Below are 26,884 nucleotides of genomic sequence, written 5' to 3'. Positions count from 1 at the left end.
GTAGGTAGCCATCAAAATATACCACTTAACACAGTCTCACTTAACAAAACAAGAGCTCCTAAATTCACATACGACTCTTCTGTCCCCCTGAAATACCATGGATGCAATACCCAAGGGCAAAAGGATAAAAACTAAGAGTGGGATTTGGGGAGAATTGTGACTTTGTCTAGAGGTCACATAAAGACTGGGCCTCAGAGCCAAAGGTCTGATTTGTTTATACAATTCTGTTGTAGAACAGGTGTTGCTCCTTCGGGGTAAAAAAAAAAAAAAAAATAGAATTCAAACAGCAGGAGAGTTTACACATATTTGGTTTAGTTATAATAGAAAATATGAAGATAGTAGGAAAAATACTGTTATTTCAGAACTCACCTCAATGTCACTTCATTGTCTCTACAGCCACCATAATACTGGGAAGTCTAGTTTCAGAGCAGACTTTGAATACTTAAAATGTTAACGGTTTGAAATATGAATACTTGCTACTAGTCTTTTGGATTTTTTCCAAGAATAACATGCAGGGTTTTTGCTTTTGTTTTTAACATGGAATATAAGAGCTGATTTTGTATGTTAAAATAAGGCACAAATTCAGTTTAAAATATCTTGACACAAATGTGACTTGTCAGTGGATGAATACCCTCACAACACACAGCAGTGCAGTCAGACATCTGGTGAGGGGACCAAAAGACAGAAAAGAACTCACGTTTCTGAGGCCCTGAAACTTATCAAGCAAATGGGTCAAAACCCAAACTGTGCCTATGCTACACTCACGATGATCCCATTCTCCAGACAGTGAATTCTGCAGGAAAAATACCTCATTCCAATATTCACATTAAAGGGCTGCTTTACATTCTTTTCAAAAATTATGAAGAATATTTGCCCAGCAGATTAACGACCAAAGTGACAGTTTTTCCTTCTTATTTAAAATAGCTCTTCTGATAAATGGACTTCTTTTTCATATCTTTCAATTAAATAAAATGGAATTTTGTAATGAGTATATAAAAACAAAATTTGACAGGAACCTTGAATCTTACTTTTGTGTTAAAAAAAAGGATTAAATTAAAAAAAGGATTAAACACCCTTTTCCTTAATACATACAGAGTCCATCCTTATATGGAAAACAAGGTCTGTCTTCCTTCGTAAACATGAATGAATAATTGTCCTCCCAAAATATATCCATTGAGATTTTGGAATGCACTTTAGAAAAGCAAAACTTGGTCATTTTCTTTAAATTATTTAAAGACTGACCTGAATGAATATTTTAAGCAATGTTTTTAACAAACCCCCTTCCAGGATTTTAACTGAAAATTAAATTATGATTTCAGTAAATATTTTAGAGCACAGTCTTGATGAGGGTTCTTGAATGGGTTCTTAAACACCTTTCCTAAAACGATAACGTAAAAAAAAATCATGAGTGGGGATGTATAGAGTATATATATTGAACATACTAACAACAAGTGAACCATAGCATCACTGGGTTTTTTTCCTGATTATTCCTGTCAATCTAGCCAATCATCAAACAGTCAATGCACGATTCCTTCTCAGGTGAACTTCAAAGCGTGACAGTGAATTTGAGAGAGAGGGGACGATGTCCTATGTAGAAGAATTCCAAGTAATTTATGTGGATACCGTGCCCTCATGGAGAGGAGGCACGAGCCCCAAGCCTCAGTGTGGGCTGTGCACGGTGACTTCCTCCCGAAGACGGCAGTAGGAGCGGCAGGGGAAGGAATGGCTTTACAGGGGAGGAACCCCACAAACGCCACCTCAGCCTGGTGACCAAGGCCAACATCAACATTCACAAATCATGTGCACAGCACGGACCCTTGATAAGATGTAATGATGAAGACGGCACTTTTCTTCTGTAACCCCCTCCCCAAAACCCACGGTCCTGTTACAATCAATCAATCATGAGAAAAACACCAGACAAGTTCCAGCAGAGGGGCATCCTAGAGCATATCTACATCTGCCCGGTCCTCTTCAAAACTGTCAAGGTCGTCAAAAAGCAGGAAAGTCTGAGAGAGGGTCACAGCCAAGAGGAGCCTACGGAGCTGTGGCAGCCAAGTGTGATGTGGTCCCTGGGTGGGACTCTGGGACAGAGGAAGGATGGTAGGGAGAAACTAAGGACACGTGCACGGAGCACGGTTCATGGATTGTGAAGACGTACTGCACTCACAGCACAGGGTGTGAAAAACAGCGGAAAGTGAGTAGGGAGACGTGGGGACACTGTACTTTCTCCACACGGTTTCTATAAGTTGGAAACTTCCAAAATATAAAGTCAATTATTTTAAGAAGTCCATCTGAGATGATATTGAAGCATTCTGGTAGAGAATTATTAGTTAAGGGAAAAACAGATAGGAACACTTTTTTATCAGGACAGTTTATGTCGCATTTGGCTTCCTGGGGGTGACTCCTACTTTAGCAAAGTCATACAGAAAGACTGTGAAAAAAAACTTAAAGTGTCATTTGTAAACAGAAGTCATTAATTTCACATTGTAATTCAGCACTTCATATATTTCACTGAGTGACATGTAAGGTAAATGTGTACTTTTATACTTTTTGGAAAACATGGCTGCAGTGTCCAGAAGAGAGCTTTTTAACTTTGAAAAAATGAATTTTGTCCTTCATTCGATGAATAGAAAAAGGCATTATTGCTCTGCAGAACACTTATAACTTATCTTTCAAAATTTACCTGTAATTCCATAAATTATGTAAGTATGCTTAATATAGGCTTAAGATTAAGGCAATTAGTTGGTCAACAGTTTCAGGCTAGTTCTGATAGGTTTTGGTATCTTGGCCAGTTCATGCTCAACCAGGTTAGTACAGTAGCTACTGGTTATGTGCAAGGGTTAGATGCATACTTAGTTTAAATAAAATAAGTGGCGTTAAGCACCAAATACTGGGAAATCATATGTTCAATATATACTTTCAACATACATACAAACTAGTACCTGATTTAAGAGCACAGTAGAAGAATTAGCTTTACATTTAAAAATCAGTGGATAAATCTATATACCACGAGACAGACGAGTGGGAGAAATGTCCCAAATGAAAAACAATGTTTAGACGGTAGTAAGAGTTGTCTTTTCTACCAATCCTTGTTTATGATAGGGTACAGGGACTCCTAAAACGTCTCCGTAGAAGCTTGGATGCAAGCGACGGACTCTTCATTTGTTGATTTAAGCTTGGTTTCCACTTGCTTTTCCTTCTGAAATGTTTAAGTCTTGCTGGAAGGCAGATGTTACGTGACATAACGATACCACTTCTTGAAGCAGTCCAGAACCTTCTGAAGTCTCTTTGGCTCCTTTCCCTTCTTTCTCCCAAGGAACAGAAGACAGACGGCGCCCAAGGCTGGGTACCAGCGGACCACCCGGAGTCTGGCTTAGTGTTTCTTCCTTCTCTGTTTGGGAAGCTCCGGGCGAAGCCAGCGGCAAACCCAGTCCTGGAGGGGGGGCCGGCCCTCCCAGCTCTGCGGGCCGGCTCTCGGCACCAACGCCGAGGCGTCGCTCACCGTTCTCCTCCTTTAGGATGGACAGAGAGTCCGCCCCCCCGCTGGAGGCCACCCGCTTCCTGGGCGAGGGCGGGAGCTGCCTGCCGTGGAGGGCACTGTCGTCCTGCCCCAGGTGCCACTCGGCCTGGTCACCGGAACCACCGCAAAGCAGGGCCAGGTTGTTCTCGCTGGGTGTGTTGGATTTATTCTGAGAGAAGAAACAGCGCATTTAGAAAAAATGGAAGAAAATTATAGCATTACTTCGGCAATACTGTTTTCCATTTTGAAATCAGTCTCTTTCAAGGCTGGGAACTCAGAGTCCCTCCCAGAGGAAATGAAGCATCGACAGTTAGCTCTGAACACCTCCCAGGGCGCCCTCAACAGGAATGAAGTGAGATGGATATGGGTGCCCAGGCCCTTGCACCGATCAATCACCTACAAAACTCAAACCAGGCCATAAGTGTTGGCGAGGGTGTGGAGAAAAAGCCCTCGCACACTGTGGGTGGGAGTGTAAACTGGTGCAGCCACTGTGGAAATCAGTGTGGAGGGTCCTCAAAAAACTAAACACAAAACTACTATACAATCCAGCAATATATAATACACCTCCTTCCGGGTATGTATCCAAAGAAGATAAAATCAGTATCTTGACAATACAGCTGTACCCACATGTTCACGGCAGCATTATTTACAATAGTGAAGCTATGGAAACAACCTAGATGTCACTGATGGATGAACAGGTAAGGAAAATGTGGTACGTATACACCATGGAATGTTACTCAGTTTTTAAAAACGAGGAAATCCTGCCATTTGTGACAACATGGATGAACGTGGAGGGCATTATGCTAAGTGAAATAAGCCAGACAGAGAAACACAAATACCGCATGATGTCACTTATATGTGGAACCTAAAATAGTCAAACTCAGATGTCGAGAGTAGAATGGGGGTCACCAGAAGGCGATGGAGGGTGGGGAAATGGGGAGATGCTGGAGGGGCAGGTTTCAGTCGTGCAGGTGGGAAAAGTGCTGGGACCTAATGTACAGCACGGTGACCATAGTTCTTTGCTAAGAAGGTAGATCTCAAGTGCTCTCACCGCAAAGAAAAGGTAACTAAGTGAGATAAGGGATATGTTAATTAGCTCGACTGTGGTCAGCATTTCAAAACATCAAGTTGTACACCTTAGATGTATACAACTTTTATTTGTCACTATACTACAAAAAAGCTGAAAAATAAAAAGGATTCGCAAAACAATCCTTCAAAATAACACAAAAAAACAAGCAAACTATATTATATAATCAATGCCAAGTTCTGGAATTTATTACCATCAGAACAGAGTGGAAATTACTTATACTTCTCTCTCTTGTGTTCTTAAAACAGCCAGTTCAATCTGTTTAAAGTATTATTTCTAAAGCAATACAATGAAACATTACTTGAATTAATAACATTTATTAAAATTTTTTTGAACATCCAGAAAATACAGAAAAAAGGTGGGAACATTTCACGTTTAAAAGTTCCCCAGAGGAGAACACCACGTGGAGACACAGACACAGAGAGAAGACAAACTTGTGAAGACAGAGGCAAAGACTAGAATTAGGCCTGGAAGAAACAAGGAAGGATCCTTTCTTAGAGGATTTGGAGAGAGCATGGACCTTGACTTCAAATTTCTTTCCAAAACTGTGAGGTAAAGTGAATCAATTTCTGTTGTTTTAAGCCACCCAGTTTGTAATACAGTAATTTGTTAAGGTAGCCCTAGGAATCGACTCTTGTTCCGCATAACCCTGATCTACATAATTTATTTCAATATTTTCCTTCTCATCAAAGTGAGGTTATTATTCTTTAAAGCCCATATTTGCAATAAAATCAGTAGTAATTTTTTTTCGCTTATACGTTAAAGAATTATAATTCCTCCAATGGCACAACACATTAAACTAGTTTAAGACTACATGTAATTGAGCTATTGGTATGAATCTCCACACATTCCTACCTCCCTACCTAAGATCTGGTTAATTAGACTGGCCAACATTAGACATTTTCTTGAGGAAGAAAAATATGGATTATGTAACTTGGAGTTCATTTTGTTTTTTTTTTTTTTTTTTTTTTTTTTTTTTGCTGTACGCGGGCCTCTCACTGCCGTGGCCTCTCCCGTTGCGGAGCACAGGCTCCGGACACACAGGCTCCGCGGCCATGGCTCGCGGGCCCAGCCGCTGCGCGGCACGTGGGATCTTCCGGGATAGGGGCACGAACCCGTGTCCCCTGCATCGGCAGGCGGACTCCCAACCACTGCGCCACCAGGGAAGCCCCATTTTGTTTTTTTGTTCACACATTTACAGGGAGAAAATACTAAATTATAAAAAGTACTATCAGGTAAACCATTGGATAGTCAAATAGACTTCAAAAAAGGAAAAGAAAATTGCATATTCTAGGAAAAATCTGAAACTTTTTTCTACTTTTATTAGAACTGAAGGGAAGTCTAGCAGTCTAAAAAGTTTCAAAAGACAGATTTAAACATATTGATCTTTTATTTATATATATATATATATATATATATATATATTTTTTTTTTTTTTTTTTTTTTTTGCGGTACGCGGGCCTCTCACTGTTGTGGCCTCTCCCGTTGCGGAGCACAGGCTCTGGACACGCAGGCTCAGCGGCCATGGCTCACAGGCCCAGCCGCTCCGCGGCATGTGGGATCTTTCCGGACCGGGGCATGAACCTGTGTCCCCTGCATCGGCAGGCGGACTCTCAACCACTGCGCCACCAGGTAAGCCCTGATCTTTTAAAATTATGAATTCCATAACAAAAATCATGGCACTTAAAGTATAAAGCTACTGTCATAAATGCCTTCTAATACTTATTTCATGTATTTGTTGGGAAAAAAATGCTCTTAATTCTAAGTTATCTTGCAGTTTACCACCAAATATCTTTTATTTGAAGTGAAAGAATCTTAAAGTTTGAATAATGTAAAGAAGTATTTTGCTAACAAAAATGGCGGTATTTTTAAATTGCCCCCACTGAATTGAATGTTAAGATTAGTGTGGTTTTAGGAAAATGCCATCCAGTATTATTTAATGGTTGTGAAGCAGGTGCAGAGGTGGAGTACAGAGTAAACGATGGGTAACCACTGGGTAACCACTGAGCTCTGTGGCTAGTCCTTCATCTCTAGCTGTTCCACTGGAATCCTACAAAATTAAGCCAGGTTGGCTGGGAGCTCTGACTCAAAATGGTTTCCCTAATATATTTAAAATAATATAGGCAGTGCATCATTCTTATTTACCTTCTACTCTAAAAGAGGTTCACCTCCTTTACATTTTTGGTTGAGATTAAGGCCACGCCAAATTATGCATCATATTTTGTCCTAGGGGGGAAAGTATCCAAAAGAGAGTGATCTTACACTTATTTAAGTTGCTTTTTTCATGGAGAAGCAGCTTTGAATTGTGGTTAAGAGCACAGGTCTTAGAACCTTGCTCCTTCACCTACTAGCTGTGTAGCCGTGAAGATATTACTAATTCATTTGTACTTTAGTTTGCTCATCTACAGAATAAGGACGAGTCTAGTTTCTATCTCACAGAGTTGCAGTTAAGGACCGAATGAGAAAATACAGGTAAATCAATTCCAACAGTGTCAGTTTCAGCCACCACTATCAACACAATCATCACCAAACTATACTGCAGAGAAGCCATGAAGTCTCTTTCAATAAAAACATGCAACAGTAAAAAAGGAAAAAATTAAATATATGTAAATAATCAACTGGCATTTGGTTTCTTGAAAAAGATAGACAAGTTTGATTCAGTAACTTTTTACACAGTGAGTGTATTCAAACACTTTGAAGCTGACATTTTAAATGTCAGCATCATCATCGGCTTCTGATGCCTTAGTTACACATCAATCTTACTTTAACTAGTTTTCCCTCCCAAGAAAACGGGAAAGAAACCTAATTTATTTTTATAAGTGTTTTTGGGAAAAAATAGATTCTTAACCTAAGATGACTTGCAAACTCTCAAAATGCCATAAACAGTTTGTACCCCACCCCCAAGAACAGTGTGATCAATCATTCCCCTGATATATTTGCACTAAGTATTGCTTAATCTTCTTAATCAACACAATAAGAAAAGTAGGTGAGGTGACCTTCTGGCAAAAAATGTTCTACAAATTGCATAAACCCTTCACACACCTTGAGTAGTACCTTTACATGCAATCCTTTGTCTTTTAGCATCAAGTGGAATTGGAGAAACATTACTTGGTTATTTGATTCTTTAGGCACAGTAGGACACAATGCTACACTGCAATGCCAAGAAAAAGAGATAGGTCTTCCTCCTAATCCCAAATGACTTTATGGCATGACTGCTGCCAACCCATCCAGCTGTATTCCTACGAGTGGCTGAGATTCTATTTTGCTGCATGCTAAAAGACACTGTGCAGGACAGCAGCTCTGTTGGGGAAGCTCTCAATGAGAGTCGGCTAGAAACCATCCTTGCTGAGGATCTCCTACCCTAAGGCCTTTCAGTTAAGTTCAGTCATGTTATTCTGAGAAGGTGAGTAATTTCATTTCATGCGGCTGCTACAATCACCCAAGGAGTCATTTGATAGACAGTAAAATAAATATTTGATGAATGCAAGAAAGAAAGAGAGAGAGATATAAACCAAAAGAGAGGGTGAGGTAGTGGGAGGAGGTGATGGAGTGGGGTAGAGGAGAGGGAGAGGGGGAAGGAAGGAGGAAGGCAGGCAGGTAATTGAAGTCGAGGGCTTTCTTACATAAGGCTTCCATTACTCATGCTCTCAAGGAAAATCAAATCGCCTATGAAGAATAATTTTTAAAACAGTAATGAAGTTAGAAAAAACAAAAACAAACAAAAAAAGTTCCCCAGAAAAGACAACTATAAAATTAGGTTGTAGGAAAATACTACTGCTTGACAAAATAATCTCAATTAATGACAATAACCACCAGAATTGCATAAATAAAAGGGAAAATGCTGGAATTCTGTTACTAGAAATAATTCTTAATGATTAACTCTTACAGTATTTTTGGAGTTTTGACACTTATCTGAGGTCAAACGCTCCTACCAACTAAGGTGATGACAAAAGCCATCACAGTGAGTGCGAGAAACTGTTCATTTAATTTTATCAGTTGGAAAATCGACTCACTGTGGGCTTGTAATCAATGTCGTCCATCGACCTAAAGAAGTCCAGGCTCCTGGCTGCCGCCAGCTTCCCCTGGTCCTGGCTGTGCGTGCTCAGCGTGTCCAGGATCTCGCCTAGCAAGTCCATCTCACCCGAGGACGGGGCCTGTGCTCTGGTTTCAAGAGAGTCGTCACTTTCGTAGAAATAAGCAGCCGCTTCTTCTCCATCTTCAGAGGACAACCTGAAGAAAAAGAAAACACGCACTGGTGATTACGTGACCACGGGTGCTACGTACAAGCAACCTCTCACCAACGACCGTTAACTAAGGTGGGAGTTTTAAAACCAATGTAATATTTCTGTAGAACAGCGAAGTGGATAATTGGTTCATGGCCAAATTCTTTATAGCGATGTACACACCAATTCAAATGCAGGAAATCCTGAGTACGTGCACTGAGAGCAAACAAACGTTTACGGCTCCTTATCAATCTGGAAGCACCAAGCGGGGCTTTTCACAGTCTAATTTTGGGGAATTTGGGACATTGGCCTTAGAAATATCAGATTCCCAGAATACCTGGGAAGTTTGCTATACTCCAAGTTCACTTTCAGTATGTTTATATGGTTTTCCTTTTGTTTATTCACTTGTGTTATATAAACAAAGATATACTTAATGCAGAAAAAAGAATGTTGATTCTGTCATCCCAAAATATCTTAAAATTGTTTCAACATATACTATTATTATTTCCCTTATTTTATGTTAAGATTAATTTTTAACATTTTGCGTTAAATTCTCCTCTTCTGATACCACCATGGAGTTAGGTCCCGCCCCTCACCTATCTGGTTTGTTTCAATTGACTACTTTCCCTGTTTCTGATATTTACCTGGCCCTCTTCAGGAGGAGGGCAGGAGTCTAACTTAGTGAGTGGGCTTCTGTTTCCCCTTTAACACTATCCCAGGTGTTGCTGCAGATGTTACTGCTTCCCAAGAACAAGTTATTTCAGGTCTATCTTGCTTTCCCATCTCAAGATTCATCCCCCGTGAGACTCCAATTAGCGCTGGTTCCTCCTGCTGAAGAACATACCACAAGGGAGTAAAACCTGATCTCTGGGAGTGCACGTTCTTTGAAATCTCTCTTGTAACCTAAAGCTTCTGCCGCTGAGCCACATTGCGTGACAGAACAGGAGACCCCCACGACTTACTTGCTGGCTCTTTCTGCGTCCTCATCATTGTCAGCGCACAGAACACCATCCAGGCTCTGAAGAGGCCTTCTTAGGCGTGGCTACGGAGAGAGAGATCGACACACTGGCATTCAGTCGTTAAGGTATGTCTCTTCCATACATTTTAACCGACAATTTGATCTGACAAGGAATACTTTTTAAAGAAATATGCATTCAGGGTTTTTGAATACTAGCCAGTAACTTGACTAGCTGGGCAGGAAGAAGGGGAGGATATCAGACAACATTGATCTCAACGCTGACACCTCAAACCAGCCAACACAAAACAAATCACTGGGCTGAGTACATAAACACTCTGTCGGTCCCCGATTTAGGAATCCCTGACTTACAGTCAATCACTTCACCAAGCACTTAGCCCCCAGTTTCAATAATAATCAATACTTGCAATCTTGTTTCTTTTATCCCTTACCCACACTCTCCCTCACACCAAGTACTTCAAAGCAATGCTACTCGATCATTAAAGTGCATGTACATCCTCTTGGAGTCTGGTACAGGTTCTGATTCTAACACGCTCTTAGGTGAGGCTGCTCTTGGGTCTCAAGGTCACAAATCCTAGACAACGCATCATTTCACCTGTAAATACTTCACTATGTAGCTTTAACAGATTTTTTTAACACAACCAAATATCATGATCATACATAACAAATTAATAATTATTCTCTAATATCTCATATTCCCTTGTTGCCCCAAAAATATTTTAGTGAGTTTATCTGGACCAGAATCTCAACAGGGTAGCACTGGATTTGGCTGATACGTCCCTCGTCTCAGAGGACGATCCCTTCCACCTTCCCCCCCGCCATGCCATCTGTGTCCTTTAACGTGTTATTTTACCCTCGTTTCCTATAAACTGGCAATTACATCTGGAGCTTGGTTAGCTTCACGTTCTGGGTTTTCCCTCTGTTTCTGGCAAGAATTCCCACAGGTGTTGATGTGTTTCTCAGTGCATCACATCTGGAGGCACCTAGTGATCAGATGTCTCACTTCGGGTGGTACATAAAGCCAGGTGGCACACCTGGCTTCAGGTGTGGTTGGCCAGTGCATCCACTACAAACTTTATCAGCCTTTCACCTGATGGTTTTAGCATCCTATAGTAACCGCTGGCTAAATCCATTATTTCAGTAGGCACTTCAAAATTATGCTTTTCAAAAGCATTTCCTTTATATTTATGTGTTGGCATGCCATAAAGAACTGTCTTATTAACTATTTGGCTATCCTGAAATACAATGTGTACCAGAAAAATAGGATAATTCCTTCCTTTTATTTAACAATGTTTAGAGTAATGAGCTAATCTAACAGTCTGTAAAGGTGAGCCAGGAGGGGTCTTTAAAAATCATCATTTGTATATATTTGACATGGCTCACCCCACCACGGTTACTACTCTTCTTGAGGTTCAGTCTGTCCCATTTTTGAGCTACACTGTGATTATGTTTTTTAAGTAGTTATCTTTTACAGATTTATCTCGAAATATCTGCAGGGTTAAATGATATGCTATTGGGTATTTACTTCAAATTAATCCAGAGGTGGGGAGGGATCATGGGTAGGGCTGGCACAGAAATAAGATTGGCCGTAAGCTGATAATTGTTGAAGATGTATGCAAGGTACCTGGGAATTCATATAGGCTTCTCTTTACTTTTGCATGTTTGAATCATGTTAAGTGTTCATTCCACAAGAAAATAAACTTTTACAGTTTTTGTTATGTGTTCCCAATAAAGTGGACCAAGATGGCAGAGTAGGAAGATCCTGCATTCACCTCACCCCATGAACACACTTCATTCACCCCATGAACACGCCTCACCCCAGGAACAAACCAAAACTATAACTACACAGAGTGACCCATCTGAGAACGACGTGAAGACCAGCAGAACAGCTCCCCTAAGATGAAGGATATAAAGAAAAACACAGAGACAGGTCAGAGGGACAGAGACCATCAAGTCAAGACCCACACCCTCCATGCGGTGACCTGTAAGCAGGAGGGAATATCACACATATTAGAGGCCCTCCCTCAGGAGCGAGGTGTCAGGACCCCATGTGGGGGCATCTGCACTAGGCAGGGGAGCCCCCTAACATCTGACTGACACCCAGTGTGGCTTACATCTGGGAGAGCCACGGGACTCTGGGAAACAGACTCTGCTCTTAAAGGGCTTCTGCACAGACTCACTAGCTCTGAGTCCTGGTGCAGAGGCAGCGGTTGGAAAAGCACCTGGTCATATGTGAAGGAGATTCACTGACTAACTTCAGGGCAAGTGCTGAGGGGCAGAGATCTGCTAGAACTTTCTTCAGGGACCAAAGCGCTGGAGGACACCATGTTTTAAATTATTATTCTCTTTCTACCTAGCTGGCCCGGCACTGGCAGCTGCCATTTCTGACATTCTCCATCTGTCTTGTGAGCACCGCAGCCCTGACCCAGTGTTCTCCAGCCCCATCCAACCTGCCCATCCTGGCCACTGCCCCTCCAAAGCGGCTCCTGTCCTGCCACACCTGGCAGGTAGACTCGCCAGGGTCCAGCATCCCCTAAAGAGGCTCCCGCCCTGAGAGGCCAGCCCTACCCACCAGTACACCTGCAACTGAGCCCTGCAGCCAGCCACACCAAGGACCAGGGTGCCTGCAGCAGCTACAACCAGCTGGGCCTGGAACCAACTTGCCCACGAGTGGAGCCAGAGCAGTTGTGACTGGGTGGGCCTTCCAGCCAGTGGGCAACCTTGGTGCCACCACAGCAGGAGGACACATAGCCCACAGAGGAGGACACACCTGGAGCATCTGACTCTGGTGACCAGGAGGGACTGCTCTTCTGGGGCCCATGGGAAACCTTCTACATAAGCCACTCCCTCAAGATGGAGAGATGTAGGCCAACACACAGAAACTATATAGAGAGCGAGGCAAAGTGAGGAGACAGAGGAATGTGTTCCAAAATAAAGAATAAGACAAAAACTCAGAAAAAGAACTAAACGAAATGGAAATAAGTAATCTGATAAAGAGTTCAAACTAATGGTCGTAAATATGCTCAATGAACTCATGAGCAAATAAACATAGTGAGAACTTCAATAAAGAATTACAAAATATAAAAAAGAACCAAGCAGAGCTGAAGAATACAATAAATGAAATAAAAAATACACTAGATGGTATCAACAGCAGATTAGATGAAGCAGAAGAATGGATGGGTCAGTGATCTGGAAGACAGGGTAGTGGAAATCACCCAAAAGGAACAGCAAAAAAAGAAAAATGCATTTTAAAAAAAGATAGTTTAAGGGATCCTAGGGACAAATCAAGCACACTAATATTCACATTATAGGAGTCCCAGAAGGAGAAGAGGCAGAGAAAGGGACAGAAAACTTATTTGAAGAAATAATGGCTGAAAACTTTCCTAACCAGGTGAAGGAAACAGACATCCAAGTCCAGGAAACAGAGTCCCAAACAGGATGAGCACAAAGAGACCCAAACCAAGACACAGTGTGATTAAAATGATAAAAGTTAGAGAATCTTAAAGGGAGCAAGAGAGGAAAAAAACTAGTTACATAGAAGGAAATCTCCATAAGACTATAAGCTGATTTCACAGCAGAAAATTTATAGGCCAGAATGAACTGGCATGATATATTCAAAGTGCTGATAGAAAACCCCCCCCCCCAAAACCCTTAAAAACCAAGAATACTCTACCTGGTAAGGTTATCATTCATAATTAAAGTAGCAGTAAAGTTTCCCAGACTAACAGAAGCTAAAGAAACTCATCACCAGTAAACTAACCGTACAAAAATGTTAAAGGGACTTCTTTAGGCGGAAAAGGCCAAAACTAGAAATAAGGAAATATATGAAAAAAATCTCATAAACATATAGTAACATAGTGAGTGTATCAACCACTTACAAAGCAAGTATGAAGGTTAAAGGTAGTAAAATCAACTGTTGTAACTATAATAAGTAGTTAAGAGATACACAAAATAAAAAGATTTAAAATGTGATGTCAAAAAGGTGTGTTGGGAGATAAAAATACAGTGTTTTAAGAATGTTTGGACTTAAGTAACCATCAACTTAAAACAGACTGCTATATACATAGGTTGTTATACATGAACTTCATGGTAACCACAAACCAAAAACCTATAATAGATACATAAAAATAAAAGAGAAAAAGACCCAAAATTAACACAAAAGAAAATCATCAAACCACAGAAAAGAGAGTAAGAAGAAGAAAAGAACAGAGAAGTACTGCAAAAAAACCCACAAATCCGTTAACAAAATGACAATAAGTAATACCTATTAATAATCATGTAAAATGTAAAGGCCTAAATGTTTCAATCAAAAGACACAGAGTGGCTGAACTAATGAAAAAGCAAGGCCCATCTATATACAGACTACAAGAGATTCACTCAAATATGAAAACACACACAGACTAAAAGTGAAGGACTGGAAAAAGATAGTCCATGCAAGTGGAAACAAAAGAAATCTGGGGGTAACAACACTCGTATCAGACAAAATAGACTCAAAACAAAGACTGTAACAAAAGAGCACACATTGCATAATGATAAAAGGGACAATCCAAGGAGATAATATAACATTTGTAAATTATCTGTGCACCCAGGCTCCCTGATTCAGACTGCAATACAAAGCTACAGTAATCAACACAGTAATGGCAGCTGTCTATAAGAGACCCACTTCAGACCTAGGGACACATACAGACTCCAAAGTTAGCAGAAGGAAAGAAATCATAAAGATCAGATCAGAAATAAATGAAAAAGAAATGAAGGAAATGATAGCAAAGATCAATAAAACTAAAAGCTGGTTCTTTGAGAGGATAAACAAAGTTGATAACCCATTAGCCAGACTCATCAAGAAAAGAAGGGAGAAGACTCAAATCAATAGAATTAGAAATGAAAAAGGAGAAGTAACAACTGACACTGCAGAAATACAAAAGATCATGAGAGATTACTACAAGCAACTCTATGCCAATAAATTGGACAACCTGAAAGAAATGGACAAATTCTTAGAAATGCACAACCTGACAAGACTGAACCAGGAAGAAATAGAAAATATGAACAGACCAATCACAAGCACTGAAATTGAAACTGTGACTAAAAATCTTCCAAAAAACAAAAGCCCAGGACCAGATGGCTTCACAGGAGAATTCTATCAAACATTTAGAGAAGAGCTAACACCTATCCTTCTCAAACTCTTCCAAAATATAGCAGAGGGAGGAACACTCCCAAACTCATTCTACGAGTCCACCGTCCACCATCACCCTGACACCAAAATCAGACAAGGATGTCACAAAGAAAGAAAACTACAGGCCAATATCACTGATGAACATAGATGCAAAAATCCTCAACAAAATACTAGCAAACAGAATCCAACAGCACATTAAAAGGATCATACACCATGATCAAGTGGGGTTTATTCCAGGAATGCAAGGATTCTTCAATATACGTAAATCCATCAGTGTGATAAACCATATTAACAAACTGAAGGAGAAAAACCATATGATCATCTCAATACATGCAGAGAAAGCTTTTGACAAAATTCAACACCCATTTATGATAAAAACCCTGCAGAAAGTAGGCATAGAGGGAACTTTCCTCAACATGATAAAGGCCATATATGACAAACCCACAGCCAACATCGTCCTCAATGGTGAAAAATTGAAAGCAATTCTACTAAGATCAGGACCAAGACAAGGTTGCCCACTCTCACCACTCTTATTCAACATAGTTTTGGAAGTTTCACCCACAGCAATCAGAAAAAAAGGAAATAAAAGGAATCCAAATCAGAAAAGAAGAAGTAAAGCTGTCACTGTTTGCAGATGGCATGATACTATATATAGAGAATCCTAAAGATGCTACCAGAAAACCACTAGAGCTAATCAATGAATTTGGTAAAGTAGCAGGATACAAAATTAATGCACAGAAATCTCTGGCATTCCTATACACTAATGATGAAAAATCTGAAAGAGAAATTAAGGAAACACTCCCATTTACCACTGCAACAAAAGAATAAAATATCTAGGAATAAACCTACCTAAGGAGACACAAGACCTGTATGCAGAAAACTATAAGACACGGATGAAAGAACTTAAAGATGATACAAACAGATGGAGAGATGTACCATGTTCTTGGATTGCAACAATCAACATTGTGAAAATGACTCTACTACCCAAAGCAATCTACAGATTCAATGCAATCCCTATCAAACCACCACTGGCATTTTTCACAGAACTAGAACAAAAGACTTCACAGTTTGTATGTAAACACAAAAGACCCCGAATAGCCAAAGCAATCTTGAGAATGAAAAACGGAGCTGGAGGAATCAGGCTACCGGACTTCAGACTATACTACAAACCTACAGTAATCAGGATAGTATGGTACTGGCACAAAAACTGAAAGATAGATCAATGGAACAGGATAGAAAGCCCAGAGATAAACCCACGCATATATGGTCACCTTATCTTTGATAAAGGAGGCAGGAATGTACAGTGGAGAAAGGACAGCCTCTTCAATAAGTGGTGCTGGGAAAATTGGACAGGTACATGTAAAACTATGAGATTAGATCACTCCCTAACACCATACACAAAAATAAGCTCAAAATGGATTAAAGACCTAAATGTAAGGCCAGAAAGTTATCAAACTCTTATAGGAAAACATAGGCAGAACACTCTATGACATAAATCACAGCAAGATCCTTTTTGACCCACCTCCTAGAGAAATGGAAATAAAAACAAAAATAAACAAATGGGACCTAATGAAACTTCAAAGCTTTTGCACAGCAAATGAAACCATAAACAAGACCAAATGACAACCCTCAGAATGGGAGAAAATATTTGCAAATGAAGCAACTAAGAAAGGATGAATCTCCAAAATATAGAAGCAGCTCATGTGGCTCAATATGAAAAAACAAAACAACCCAATCCAAAAATGGGGAAAAGAACTAAATAGACATTTCTCCAAAGAAGATATACAGACTGCCAACAAACATATGAAAGAATGCTCAACATCATTAATCATTAGAGAAATGCAAATCAAAACTACAATGAGATATCATCTCACACCAGTCAGAATGGCCATGATCAAAAATCTAAAAACAATAAATGCTGAAGAGGGTGTGGAGGAAGGGGAACCCTCTTGCACTGTTGGTGGGAATGTAAGTTGATACAGCCACTATGGAGAGCAGTATGGACGTTCCTTAAAAAACTAAAAATAAAACTTCCATACAACCCAGCAATCCCACTACTGGGCATATACCCTGAGAAAACCATAATTCAAAAAGAGTCATGTACCACAGTATTCAATGCAGCTCTATTTACAATAGCCAGGACATGGAAACAACCTAAGTGTCCATCGACAGATGAATGGATAAAGAAGATGTGGCAAATATATACAATGGAATATTACTCAGCCATTAAAAGAAATGAAATTGAGTTATTTGTAGTGAGGTGGATTGACCTAGAGTCTGTCATACAGAGTGAAATAAGTCAGAAAGAGAAAAACATACCATATATAGCATACCATATAGCATACCATATATGCTAACACATATATATGGAATCTCAAAAAAAAAGAAAAAAAAAGGCCATGCAGAACCTTAGGGCAGGACAGGAATAAAGACGCAGACCTACTATAGAATGGACTTAAGGACACAGGGAGGAGGAAGGGTAAGCTGGGACAAAGTGAGGAGTGGCATGGACATATATACACTACTAAATGTAAAACCAGTAGCTAGTGGGAAGCAGCCACATAGCACAGGGAGATCAGCTCGGTGCTTGTGACCACCTAAAGGAGTGGGATAGCGAGAGGTGGGAGGGAGACGCAAGAGGGAAGAGATATGGGGATATATATATATATGTATAGCTGATTCACTTTGTTATAAAGCAGAAACTAACACACCACTGTAAAGCAATTATACTCCAATAAAGATGTTAAATAAAAGAATTATACTTTCAGGCACTAAAATTTGGTAAAAATTAAAAACAAAAAAAGTATGGTACTGGCAAAAAAAAAAAAAAAACCAGAAATATAGATCAATGGATCAGGATAGGAAGTCCAGAGAGAAACCCACGCACTTATGGTTACCTAATCTATGACAAAGGAGGCAAGAATATACAGTAGAGAAAAGACAGCCTCTTCAATAAGTGATTCTGGGAATACCAGACAGCTACATGTAAAAAGAATGAAATTAGAATATTCCCTAACACCAAACACAAAAATAAAATCAAAATGGATTAAAGACCTAAATGTAAGGCCAGACACTATAAAACTTAGAGGAAAACATAGGAAGAACACTCTGACATAAATCACAGCACAATCTTTTTTGATCCACCTCCTTGAGTAATGAAAATTAAAACAAAAATAAATAAATGGGACCTAATGAAACTTAAACGTTTTTACACAGTGAAGGAAACAATAAACAAAATGAAAAGAGAACCCTCAGAATGGGAGAAAACATTTGCCCAACAGGGATAATCTCCAAAATATACAAACAGCTTAGGCAGCTCAATATCAAAAACAACCCCAACCCAATCAAAAAGTGGGTGGAAGATCTAAATAGACATTTCTCCAAAGAAGACATACAGCTGAGCAAAAAGCACATGAAAAGATGTTCAACATCACATCTCTAATTATTAGAGAAATGCAAATCAAAACTACAATGAGGTATCATCTCACACTGGTCAGAATGGCCATCATCAAAACATCTACAAACAGTAAATGCTGGAGAGGATATGGAGAAAAGGGAACCCTCTTCCACTGCTGGTGGGAATGTAAATTGGTATAGCCACTATGGAGAACAGTATGGAGGTTCCTTAAAAAACTAAAAATAGAGCTACCATATGATCCAGCAATCCCATTCCTGGACAGGTATCCGGAGAAAACCATAACTTGAAAAGATACATGCACCCCAATGTTCACTGCAACACTATTTACAACAGCCAGGACATGGGAGCAATCTAAATGTCCATCGATAGAGGAATGGATAAAGAAGATGTGGTACATATATACAATGGAATATTACTTAGCCATGAAAAAGAATGAAAGAATGCCGTTTGCAGCAACATGGATGGACCTAGAGATTGTCATACTGAGTGAAGTAAGTCAGAAAGAGAAAGACAAATATCGTATGATATTGCTTATACGTGGAATCTAAAAAAATGGTACAAATGGACTTATTTACAAAACAGAAGTAGAGTCACAGATGTAGAAAACAAACTTATGGTTACCAGGGGGGAAAGAGGGGGAGGGATAGGCTGGGAGATTGGGACTGACATATACACACTACTATATATAAAATAGATAACTAATAAGGACCTACTGTATAATGCAGGGAACTCGATACTCTGTAATGGCCTATATGGAAAAAGAATCTAAAAGTGGATATATGTAAATATATTGTATATGATTCACTTTGCTGCACAGCAGAAGCTAACACAACATTGCAAATCAGCTATACTCTAATAAAAATTTTACAAAAGTAAATAAATAGCATGACAGTAAAAAAAAAAAAAGTATGCACCCAATATAGTAGCACCTAAGTTATATAAAGCAAATATTAACATACATAAAGGGAGAAACTGACAGTAATACAATAATAGTAGGAGACTTTAATACCTTATATCAATGGACAGAACGTCCAACAGAAAATAAGGAAACACTGGCCTTAAACAATACATTAGATGAGATGGACACACCCACACACACACAGAAAGCATTCCACCCCCAAACAGAGTACACATTCAAGTGCACATGGAACATTCTCTGGGACAGATCACATGTTAGGCCACAAAAAAGTCTCAGTAAATTTAAAAGGACTGAAATCATATCAAGCATCCTTTCTGAACACAACAGTACAAAACTAGAAATCCATTACAAGAGGAAAACTGGAAGAAACGAAACTCATGAAGACTAAACAACATGCTGCTAAACAACCAATGGGTCAATGAAGAAATCAAAGAGAAAATAAAAAGCACCTTGAAATAAATGAAAATGAAAAACATTGTTCCAAAGTTGATGGAAAATCAGTTCTAAGAGGAAAGTTCATAGCCTACCTCAAGAAAAAAACATATAAACAACCTAACTTTACACCTAAAGGAACTAGAAAAAAAGAAAAATAAATAAAGCCCAAAGTTAGTAGGAGGAAGAAAATAATAAAGATCAGAGTGGATATAAGTAAAATAGAGACTATAAAAATAACAGAAAAGATCAATGAAACTAAGAGCTGGTTCTTTGAAAAGCTAAACAAAATTGATAAACCTTTAGCCAAACTGATCAAGGAAAAAAAAGAGAGGGCCCAAATCAATAAAATCAGAAATGAAAGAGAAGTTACAACCAATACAAAGAATCCTAAGAGACTACTACTACAACCTCTTATATACCAACAAATTGGACAACCTGGAAAAAATAGATGAATTCCTAGATACATACCATCCTCCAAGACTAAATGGCAAAGAAATAGAAAATCCAAACAGACTAATTACTAGTAATGAAATTCAATCAGTAATAAACTCCCAACAAACAGAAGTCCAGGGTCAGAAGGCTTCACAGGTGAATTCTACCAAACATTTAAAGAGTTAACACCTATCTTTCTCAAACTATTCCAAAAATTTGCAGAGGAGGGAAAGCTTCTAAACTTGTTCCAAAAGGCCAGCACTGCCCTGATAACAAACAAAGATATTACCAAAGATATTACAAAAAATGAAAATTACAGGCTAATATTCCTGATGAACATAGATGCAAAAATCCTCAACAAAATACTAGCAAACCAAATCCAACAATACATTAAAAGGATCATACACCATGATCAAGTGGGATTTCTTCTAGGGATGCAAGGGTGATTCAATATCCACAAATTAATCAATGTGCTAGTGAGTGACAGAAAGGAAAGAATGAGTAGAGAAATATGTTCTTGTAACCCCTGCTGCGAAAGTGCAGTAAGTTTCTCCATAATTTTGGTAATCAGCAATGTGTTGGGACTTATAACTACTATCACTTTACAACTATAAGCTTAAGGTATGTGAGTTAACTAGAAATTTGGGAAATAGCCTAAAAACACAACTACCACTTACAACGTTATTTCTGTGGGAAAAATATATTTTAACCCACTCACTCCAGAACTCACAAAATATAATGCAGTCCTCTGATTCTAAAGACAAGTCATTATTATTACACTGACCTCTGTGTACGCTTACCATTATGCCAGCTATGGGTCTTGCATTTAATTTTTCTAATTAAAAACAAAACAAATCAAAACAAAAACCAAATGAACAAAAACTATGAGGGAGCTGGGACTTTATGCTGCTATTTAACAAATCATCATTGACTATTTAAGAACTAATACAAGAAGATAATAACCACATAACTCACTATTTATGTTTACAGCATACTTTGCAAAGCACTCACATACACACTGGGCTAGGTTCTGGGAATACAGAGTTGAGTTAGGTTGAGTCTCTGCCTTTAAGCAGATCAGTGTCTAGTGAACCCCACAATACATCTGGAGGAACACCAGGGAGGCCCCATAATTGCTCAAGGTCACACACCTTATCAAGAATAAGAACCATAAAGTGGAACCTGATGTGTTGCCAGCCCCTTGTTCATTTTCTTCCACAAGTTAGTTTCATATTCTACAATCTGCCTGCATATACCATAGATTCTCAATTATTTTTTTATTAACTATATCTTTTTTTAAATGAAGCCCCTGCTTCTCCACAGTCTAAGTCATTTAAGTCATAAGAGATTCACAAGTGCCTCTGTATTTAGTTTTACATTTTCTATCTAGGCCAGGGTTCTATCAATTTCTATACACATAGGAGTGTAAAAGTGTAACTTATGGTGAGTTTTCACAACAGAATGAGAATCAGAAGTAAAACTGATTAATGTTTTTCTTTCTACGGGAGTTATGCTTTGGCTAACTGAAATAAGCTTCTAATGAACAGTTATCAAATATATATATGCAATAATTCAATTCATTAGGACCTGCAATCTCCATATACAGTATGAAGTAACTGTCCAAACACACGGTTAATGTGTCAATTGCTTTATGACCTCATATTACATAATTGTTAAGGTCACAAAAAAGGAAAAAGGAGAAAAATAATTAAAATTTGATCAACATTCAAGATAGAGGGAAATGGCAGCATATTTAACAAAAGCATCATCAGCTCCTGAGCTCACATGAACCCAGATTATCTCTACGTCACTGTTTCTGATGGGTTTGGATGCAGGCACAGTGCTTTCAGAGGAAATAAAGAATTGTTTCCACTATACCCAGCACACACGACACAGGCAAAAATAACTGGTCATAATTTTATGAACAGGAGTCTTTTATGGGTAACTGGCAGCTAGTAAGGTTAGAGTGCAAAAAATATACTGTGTACTCTTCAGGGTGTGTGATACACAGCCAAAACTAGGGCATCTTTATCTGGATTCATAAATCACAGATACATCATTACTGAAAACATGCACAATAAACTACACAGAAACTAAACTATGACTAACAGAAAAATAATCACAACACAATGAAAATTTAAAATATATACATTTTAGGTCTCGAGTGGGGGAAGATGGCGGAAGAGTAAGACGTGGAGATCACCTTCCTCCCCACAGATACACCAGAAATTCATCTACACGTGGAACAACTCCTACAGAACACCTACTGAATGCTGGCAGAAGACCTCAGACCCCCCAAAAGGCAAGAAACTCCCCACGTACCTGGGTAGGGCAAAAGAAAAAAGAAAAAACAGAGATAAAAGAATAGGGATGAGACCTGGACCAGTGGGAGGGAGCTGTGAAGGAGGAAAGGTTTTCACACACTAGGAGCCTCTTCGCGGGGGGAGACTGCGGGTGGCAGAGTGGGGAAGCTTCGGGGCCACGGAGGAGAGCGCAGCCACAGGGGTGCGGAGGGCAAAGCAGAGAGATTCCCGCACAGAGGATCGGGGCCGACCAGCACTCACCAGCCTGAGAGGCTTGTCTGCTCACCCGCCGGGGCGGGCGGGGCTGGGAGCTGAGGCTCGGGCTTCGGTCAGACCACAGGGAGAGGACTGGGGTTGGCGGCGTGAACAGAGCCTGAAGGGGCTAGTGCGCCACAGCTGGCTGGGAGGGAGTCCAGGAAAAGTCTGGACCTGCCGAAGAGGCAAGAGACTTTTTCTTCCCTCTTTGTTTCCTGCTGCGCGAGGAGAGGGGATTAAGAGCGCTGCTTAAAGGAGCTCCAGAGACGGGCGCGAGCCGCGGCTAAAAGCGTGGACCCCAGATATGGGCATGAGATGCTAAGGCTGTTGCTGCCGCCACCAAGAAGCCTGTCTGCGAGCACAGGTCACTGTCCACACCGCGCCTCCCGGGGGCCTGTGCAGCCCGCCACTGCCAGGATCCCGGGATCCAGGAACAACTTCCCCGGGAAAGCACACGGCCCGCATCAGGCTGGCGCAATGTCACGCCGGCCTCTGCCGCCGCAGGCTCGCCCAGCCTCCATACCCCTCCCTCCCCCCGGCCTGAGTGAGCCAGAGCCCCAGAATCAGCTGCTCCTTTAACCCCGTCCTGTCTGAGCGAAGAACAGATGCCCCCAGGGTACCTACACGCAGAGGCGGGGCCAAATCCAAAGTTGAACCCCGGGAGCTGTGCGAACAAAGAAGAGAAAGGGGAATCTCTCCCAGCAGCCTCAGAAGCCGCAGATTAAAGCTCCACAATCAACTTGATGTACCCTGCATCTGCGGAATACCTGAATAGACAACGAATCATCCCAAATTGAGGAGGTGGACTTTGAGAGCAAGATTTATGATTTTTTTCCCTTTTCCTCTTTTTCCGTGTGGATGAAAGGCTCTTGGTGCTACAGCCAGGAGTCAGTGCTGTGCCTCTGAGGTGGGGGAGCCAACTTCAGGACACTGGTCCACAAGAGACCTCCCAGCTCTACGTAGTATCAAACGGCGAAAATCTCTGGGAGATTTCCATCTCAACACCAGCACCCAGTTTCACTCAACGACCAGCAAGCTACAGTGCTGGACACCCTATGCCAAACAACTAGCAAGACAGGAACACAACCCCACCCATTAGCAGAGAGGCTGCATAAAATCATAATAAGTCCACAGACACCCCAAAACACACCACCAGACGTGGACCTGCCCACCATAAAGACAAGATTCAGCCTCATCCACCAGAACACAGGCACTAGTCCCCTCCACCAGGAAGCCTACACAACCCACTGAAACAACCCTACCCACTGGGGGCAGACACCAAAAACAACAGGAACTACAAACCTGCAGCCTGCATAAAGGAGACTCCAAACACAGTAAGATAAGCAAAATGAGAAGACAGAAAAACACACAGCAGGTGAAGGAGCAAGATAAAAACCCACCAGACCTAACAAATGAAGAGGAAATAGGCAGTCTACCTGAAAAAGAATTCAGAATAATGATAATAAAATTGATCCAAAATCTTGGAAATAGAATAGACAAAATTTGAGAAACATTTAACAAGGACCTAGAAGAACTAAAGATGAAACAAGCAACGATGAACAACACAATAAATGAAATTAAAAATTCTCTAGAAGGGATCAATAGCAGAATAACTGAGGCAGAAGAACAGATCAGTGACCAGGAAGATAAAATAGTGGAAATAACTACTGCAGAGCAGAATAGAGAAAAAAGAATTAAAAGAACTGAGGACAGTCTCAGAGACCTCTGGGACAACATTAAACGCACCAACATTAGAGTTATAGGGGTTCCAGAAGAAGAAGAGAAAAAGAAAGGGACTGAGAAAATATTTGAAGATATTATAGTTCAAAACTTCCCTAATATGGGAAAGGAAATAGTTAATCAAGTCCAGGAAGCACAGAGAGTCCCATACAGGATAAATCCAAGGAGAAGTACGCCAAGACACATATTAATCAAACTGTCAAAAATTAAATACAAAGAAAACATATTAAAAGCAGCAAGGGAAAAAGAACAAATAACACACAAGGGAATCCCCATAAGGTTAACAGCTGATCATTCAGCAGAAACTCTGCAAGCCAGAAGGGACTGGCAGGACATATTTAAAGTGATGAAGGAGAAAAACCTGCAACCAAGATTACTCTACACAGCAAGGATCTCATTCAGATTTGATGGAGGAATTAAAACCTTTACAGACAAGCAAAAGCTGAGAGAGTTCAGCACCACCAAACCACTTTTACAACAAATGCAAAAGGAACTTCTCTAGTCAAGAAACACAGAGGAGGAAAAGACCTACAATAACGAACCCAAAGCAATTCAGAAAATGGGAATAGGAACATACATATCGATAATTACCTTAAGTGTAAATGGACTAAATGCTCCCACCAAAAGACACAGATTGGCTGAATGGATACAAAAACAAGACCAATATATATGCTGTCTACAAGAGACCCACTTCAGACCTAGAGACACATACAGACTGAAAGTAAAGGGATGGAAAAAGATATTCCATGCAAATGGAAACCAAAAGAAACCTGGAGTAGCAATTCTCATAGCAGACAAAATAGACTTTTTAAAATAAAGTCTATTAGAAGAGACAAAGAAGGACACTACATAATGATCAAGAGATCAATCCAAGAAGAAGATATAACAATTGTAAATATTTATGCACCCAACATAGGAGCACCTCAATACATAAGGCAAATGCTAACAGACATAAAAGGGGAAATCGACAGTAACACATTCATAGTAGGGGACTTTAACACCCCACTTTCACCAAAGGACAGATCATCCAAAATGAAAATAAATAAGGAAACACAAGCTTTAAATGATACATTAAACAAGATGGACTTAACTGATATTTATAGGACATTCCATCCAAAAACAAGAGAATACACATTTTTCTCAAGTGCTCATGGAACATTCTCCAGGATGGAGCATATCTTGGGTCACAAATCAAGCCTTGGTAAATTTAAGAAAATTGAAATTGTATCAAGTATCTTTTCTGACCACAACGCTATGAGACTAGATATCAATTACAGGAAAAGATCTGTAAAAAATACAAACACATGGAGGCTAAACAATACACTACTTAATAACGAAGTGATCACTGAAGAAATCAAAGAGGAAATCAAAAAATACCTAGAAACAAATGACAATGGAGACGACAACCCAAAACCTATGGGATGCAGCAAGAGCAGTTCTAGGAGGGAAGTTTATATCAATACAATCCCACCTTAAGAAACAGGAAACATCTCTAATAAACAACCTAACCTTGCACCTAAAGCAATTAGAGAAAGAAGAACAAAAAACCCTCAAAGTTAGCAGAAGGAAAGAAACCATAAAAATCAGATCAGAAATAAATGAAAAAGAAATGAATGAAACGATAGCAAAGATCAATAAAACTAAAAGCTGGTTCTTTGAGAAGATAAACAAAATTGATAAGCCATTAGCCAGACTCATGAAGAAAAACAGGGAGAAGACTCAAATCAATAGAATTAGAAATGAAAAAGAAGTAACAATTGACACTGCAGAAATACAAAAGATCATGAGAGATTACTGCAAGCAACTCTATGCCAATAAAATGGACAACCTGGAAGAAATGGACAAATTCTTAGAAATGCACAACCTGCCAAGACTGAATCAGGAAGAAATAAAAATATGAACAGACCAATCACAAGCACTGAAATTGAAACTGTGATTAAAAATCTTCCAACAAACAAAAGCCCAGGACCAGATGGCTTCACAGGCAAATTCTATCAAACATTTAGAGAAGAGCTAACACCTATCCTTCTCAAGCTCTTCCAAAGTGTAGCAGAGGGAGGAACACTCCCAAACTCATTCTAGGAGGCCACCGTCACCTTGATACCAAAACCAGACAAGGATGTCACAAAGAAAGAAAACTACAGGCCAATATCACTGATGAACATGGATGCAAAAATCCTCAACAAAATACTAGCAAACAGAATCCAACAGCACATTAAAAGGATCATACACCATGATCAAGTAGGGTTTATTCTAGGAATGCAAGGATTCTTCAATATATGCAAATAAATCAACATGATACACCATATTAACAAACTGAAGGAGAAAAACCTTATGATCATCTCAATAGATGCAGAGAAAGCTTTTGACAAAATTCAACACACATTTATGATAAAAACCCTGCAG

The 26,884-nt window shown here is 39.8% G+C and overlaps 1 protein-coding gene across 5 annotated transcripts in view; it reads right to left on the bottom strand.

Annotated features, from left to right (window-relative positions):
* Positions 1–1,274: 1,274 nt before the first annotated feature.
* The window catches only part of DENND1B (DENN domain containing 1B), a 261,341-nt gene continuing 235,731 nt past the window's right edge, over positions 1,275–26,884 (bottom strand). For all 5 annotated transcript variants that reach the window (XM_081226435.1, XM_081226437.1, XM_081226438.1 and 2 more), the window contains 3 exons: positions 9,793–9,872; positions 8,621–8,837; positions 1,275–3,689 (listed from right to left, as the gene is read on the bottom strand). In XM_081226435.1, the coding sequence (XP_081082561.1) occupies positions 3,171–3,689; positions 8,621–8,837; positions 9,793–9,872 (816 nt within the window). In that variant the 3' untranslated portion in view covers positions 1,275–3,170. The remainder of the gene's footprint in view (positions 3,690–8,620; positions 8,838–9,792; positions 9,873–26,884) is intronic.

Source organism: Mesoplodon bidens (genome assembly GCF_964165515.1).
Source record: "Mesoplodon bidens genome assembly, chromosome: 2".
NCBI lineage: Eukaryota > Metazoa > Chordata > Mammalia > Artiodactyla > Ziphiidae > Mesoplodon > Mesoplodon bidens.
The sequence above is the reverse complement of the archived record's forward strand: the minus strand, read 5'-3'. Positions and strand labels throughout refer to the sequence as shown.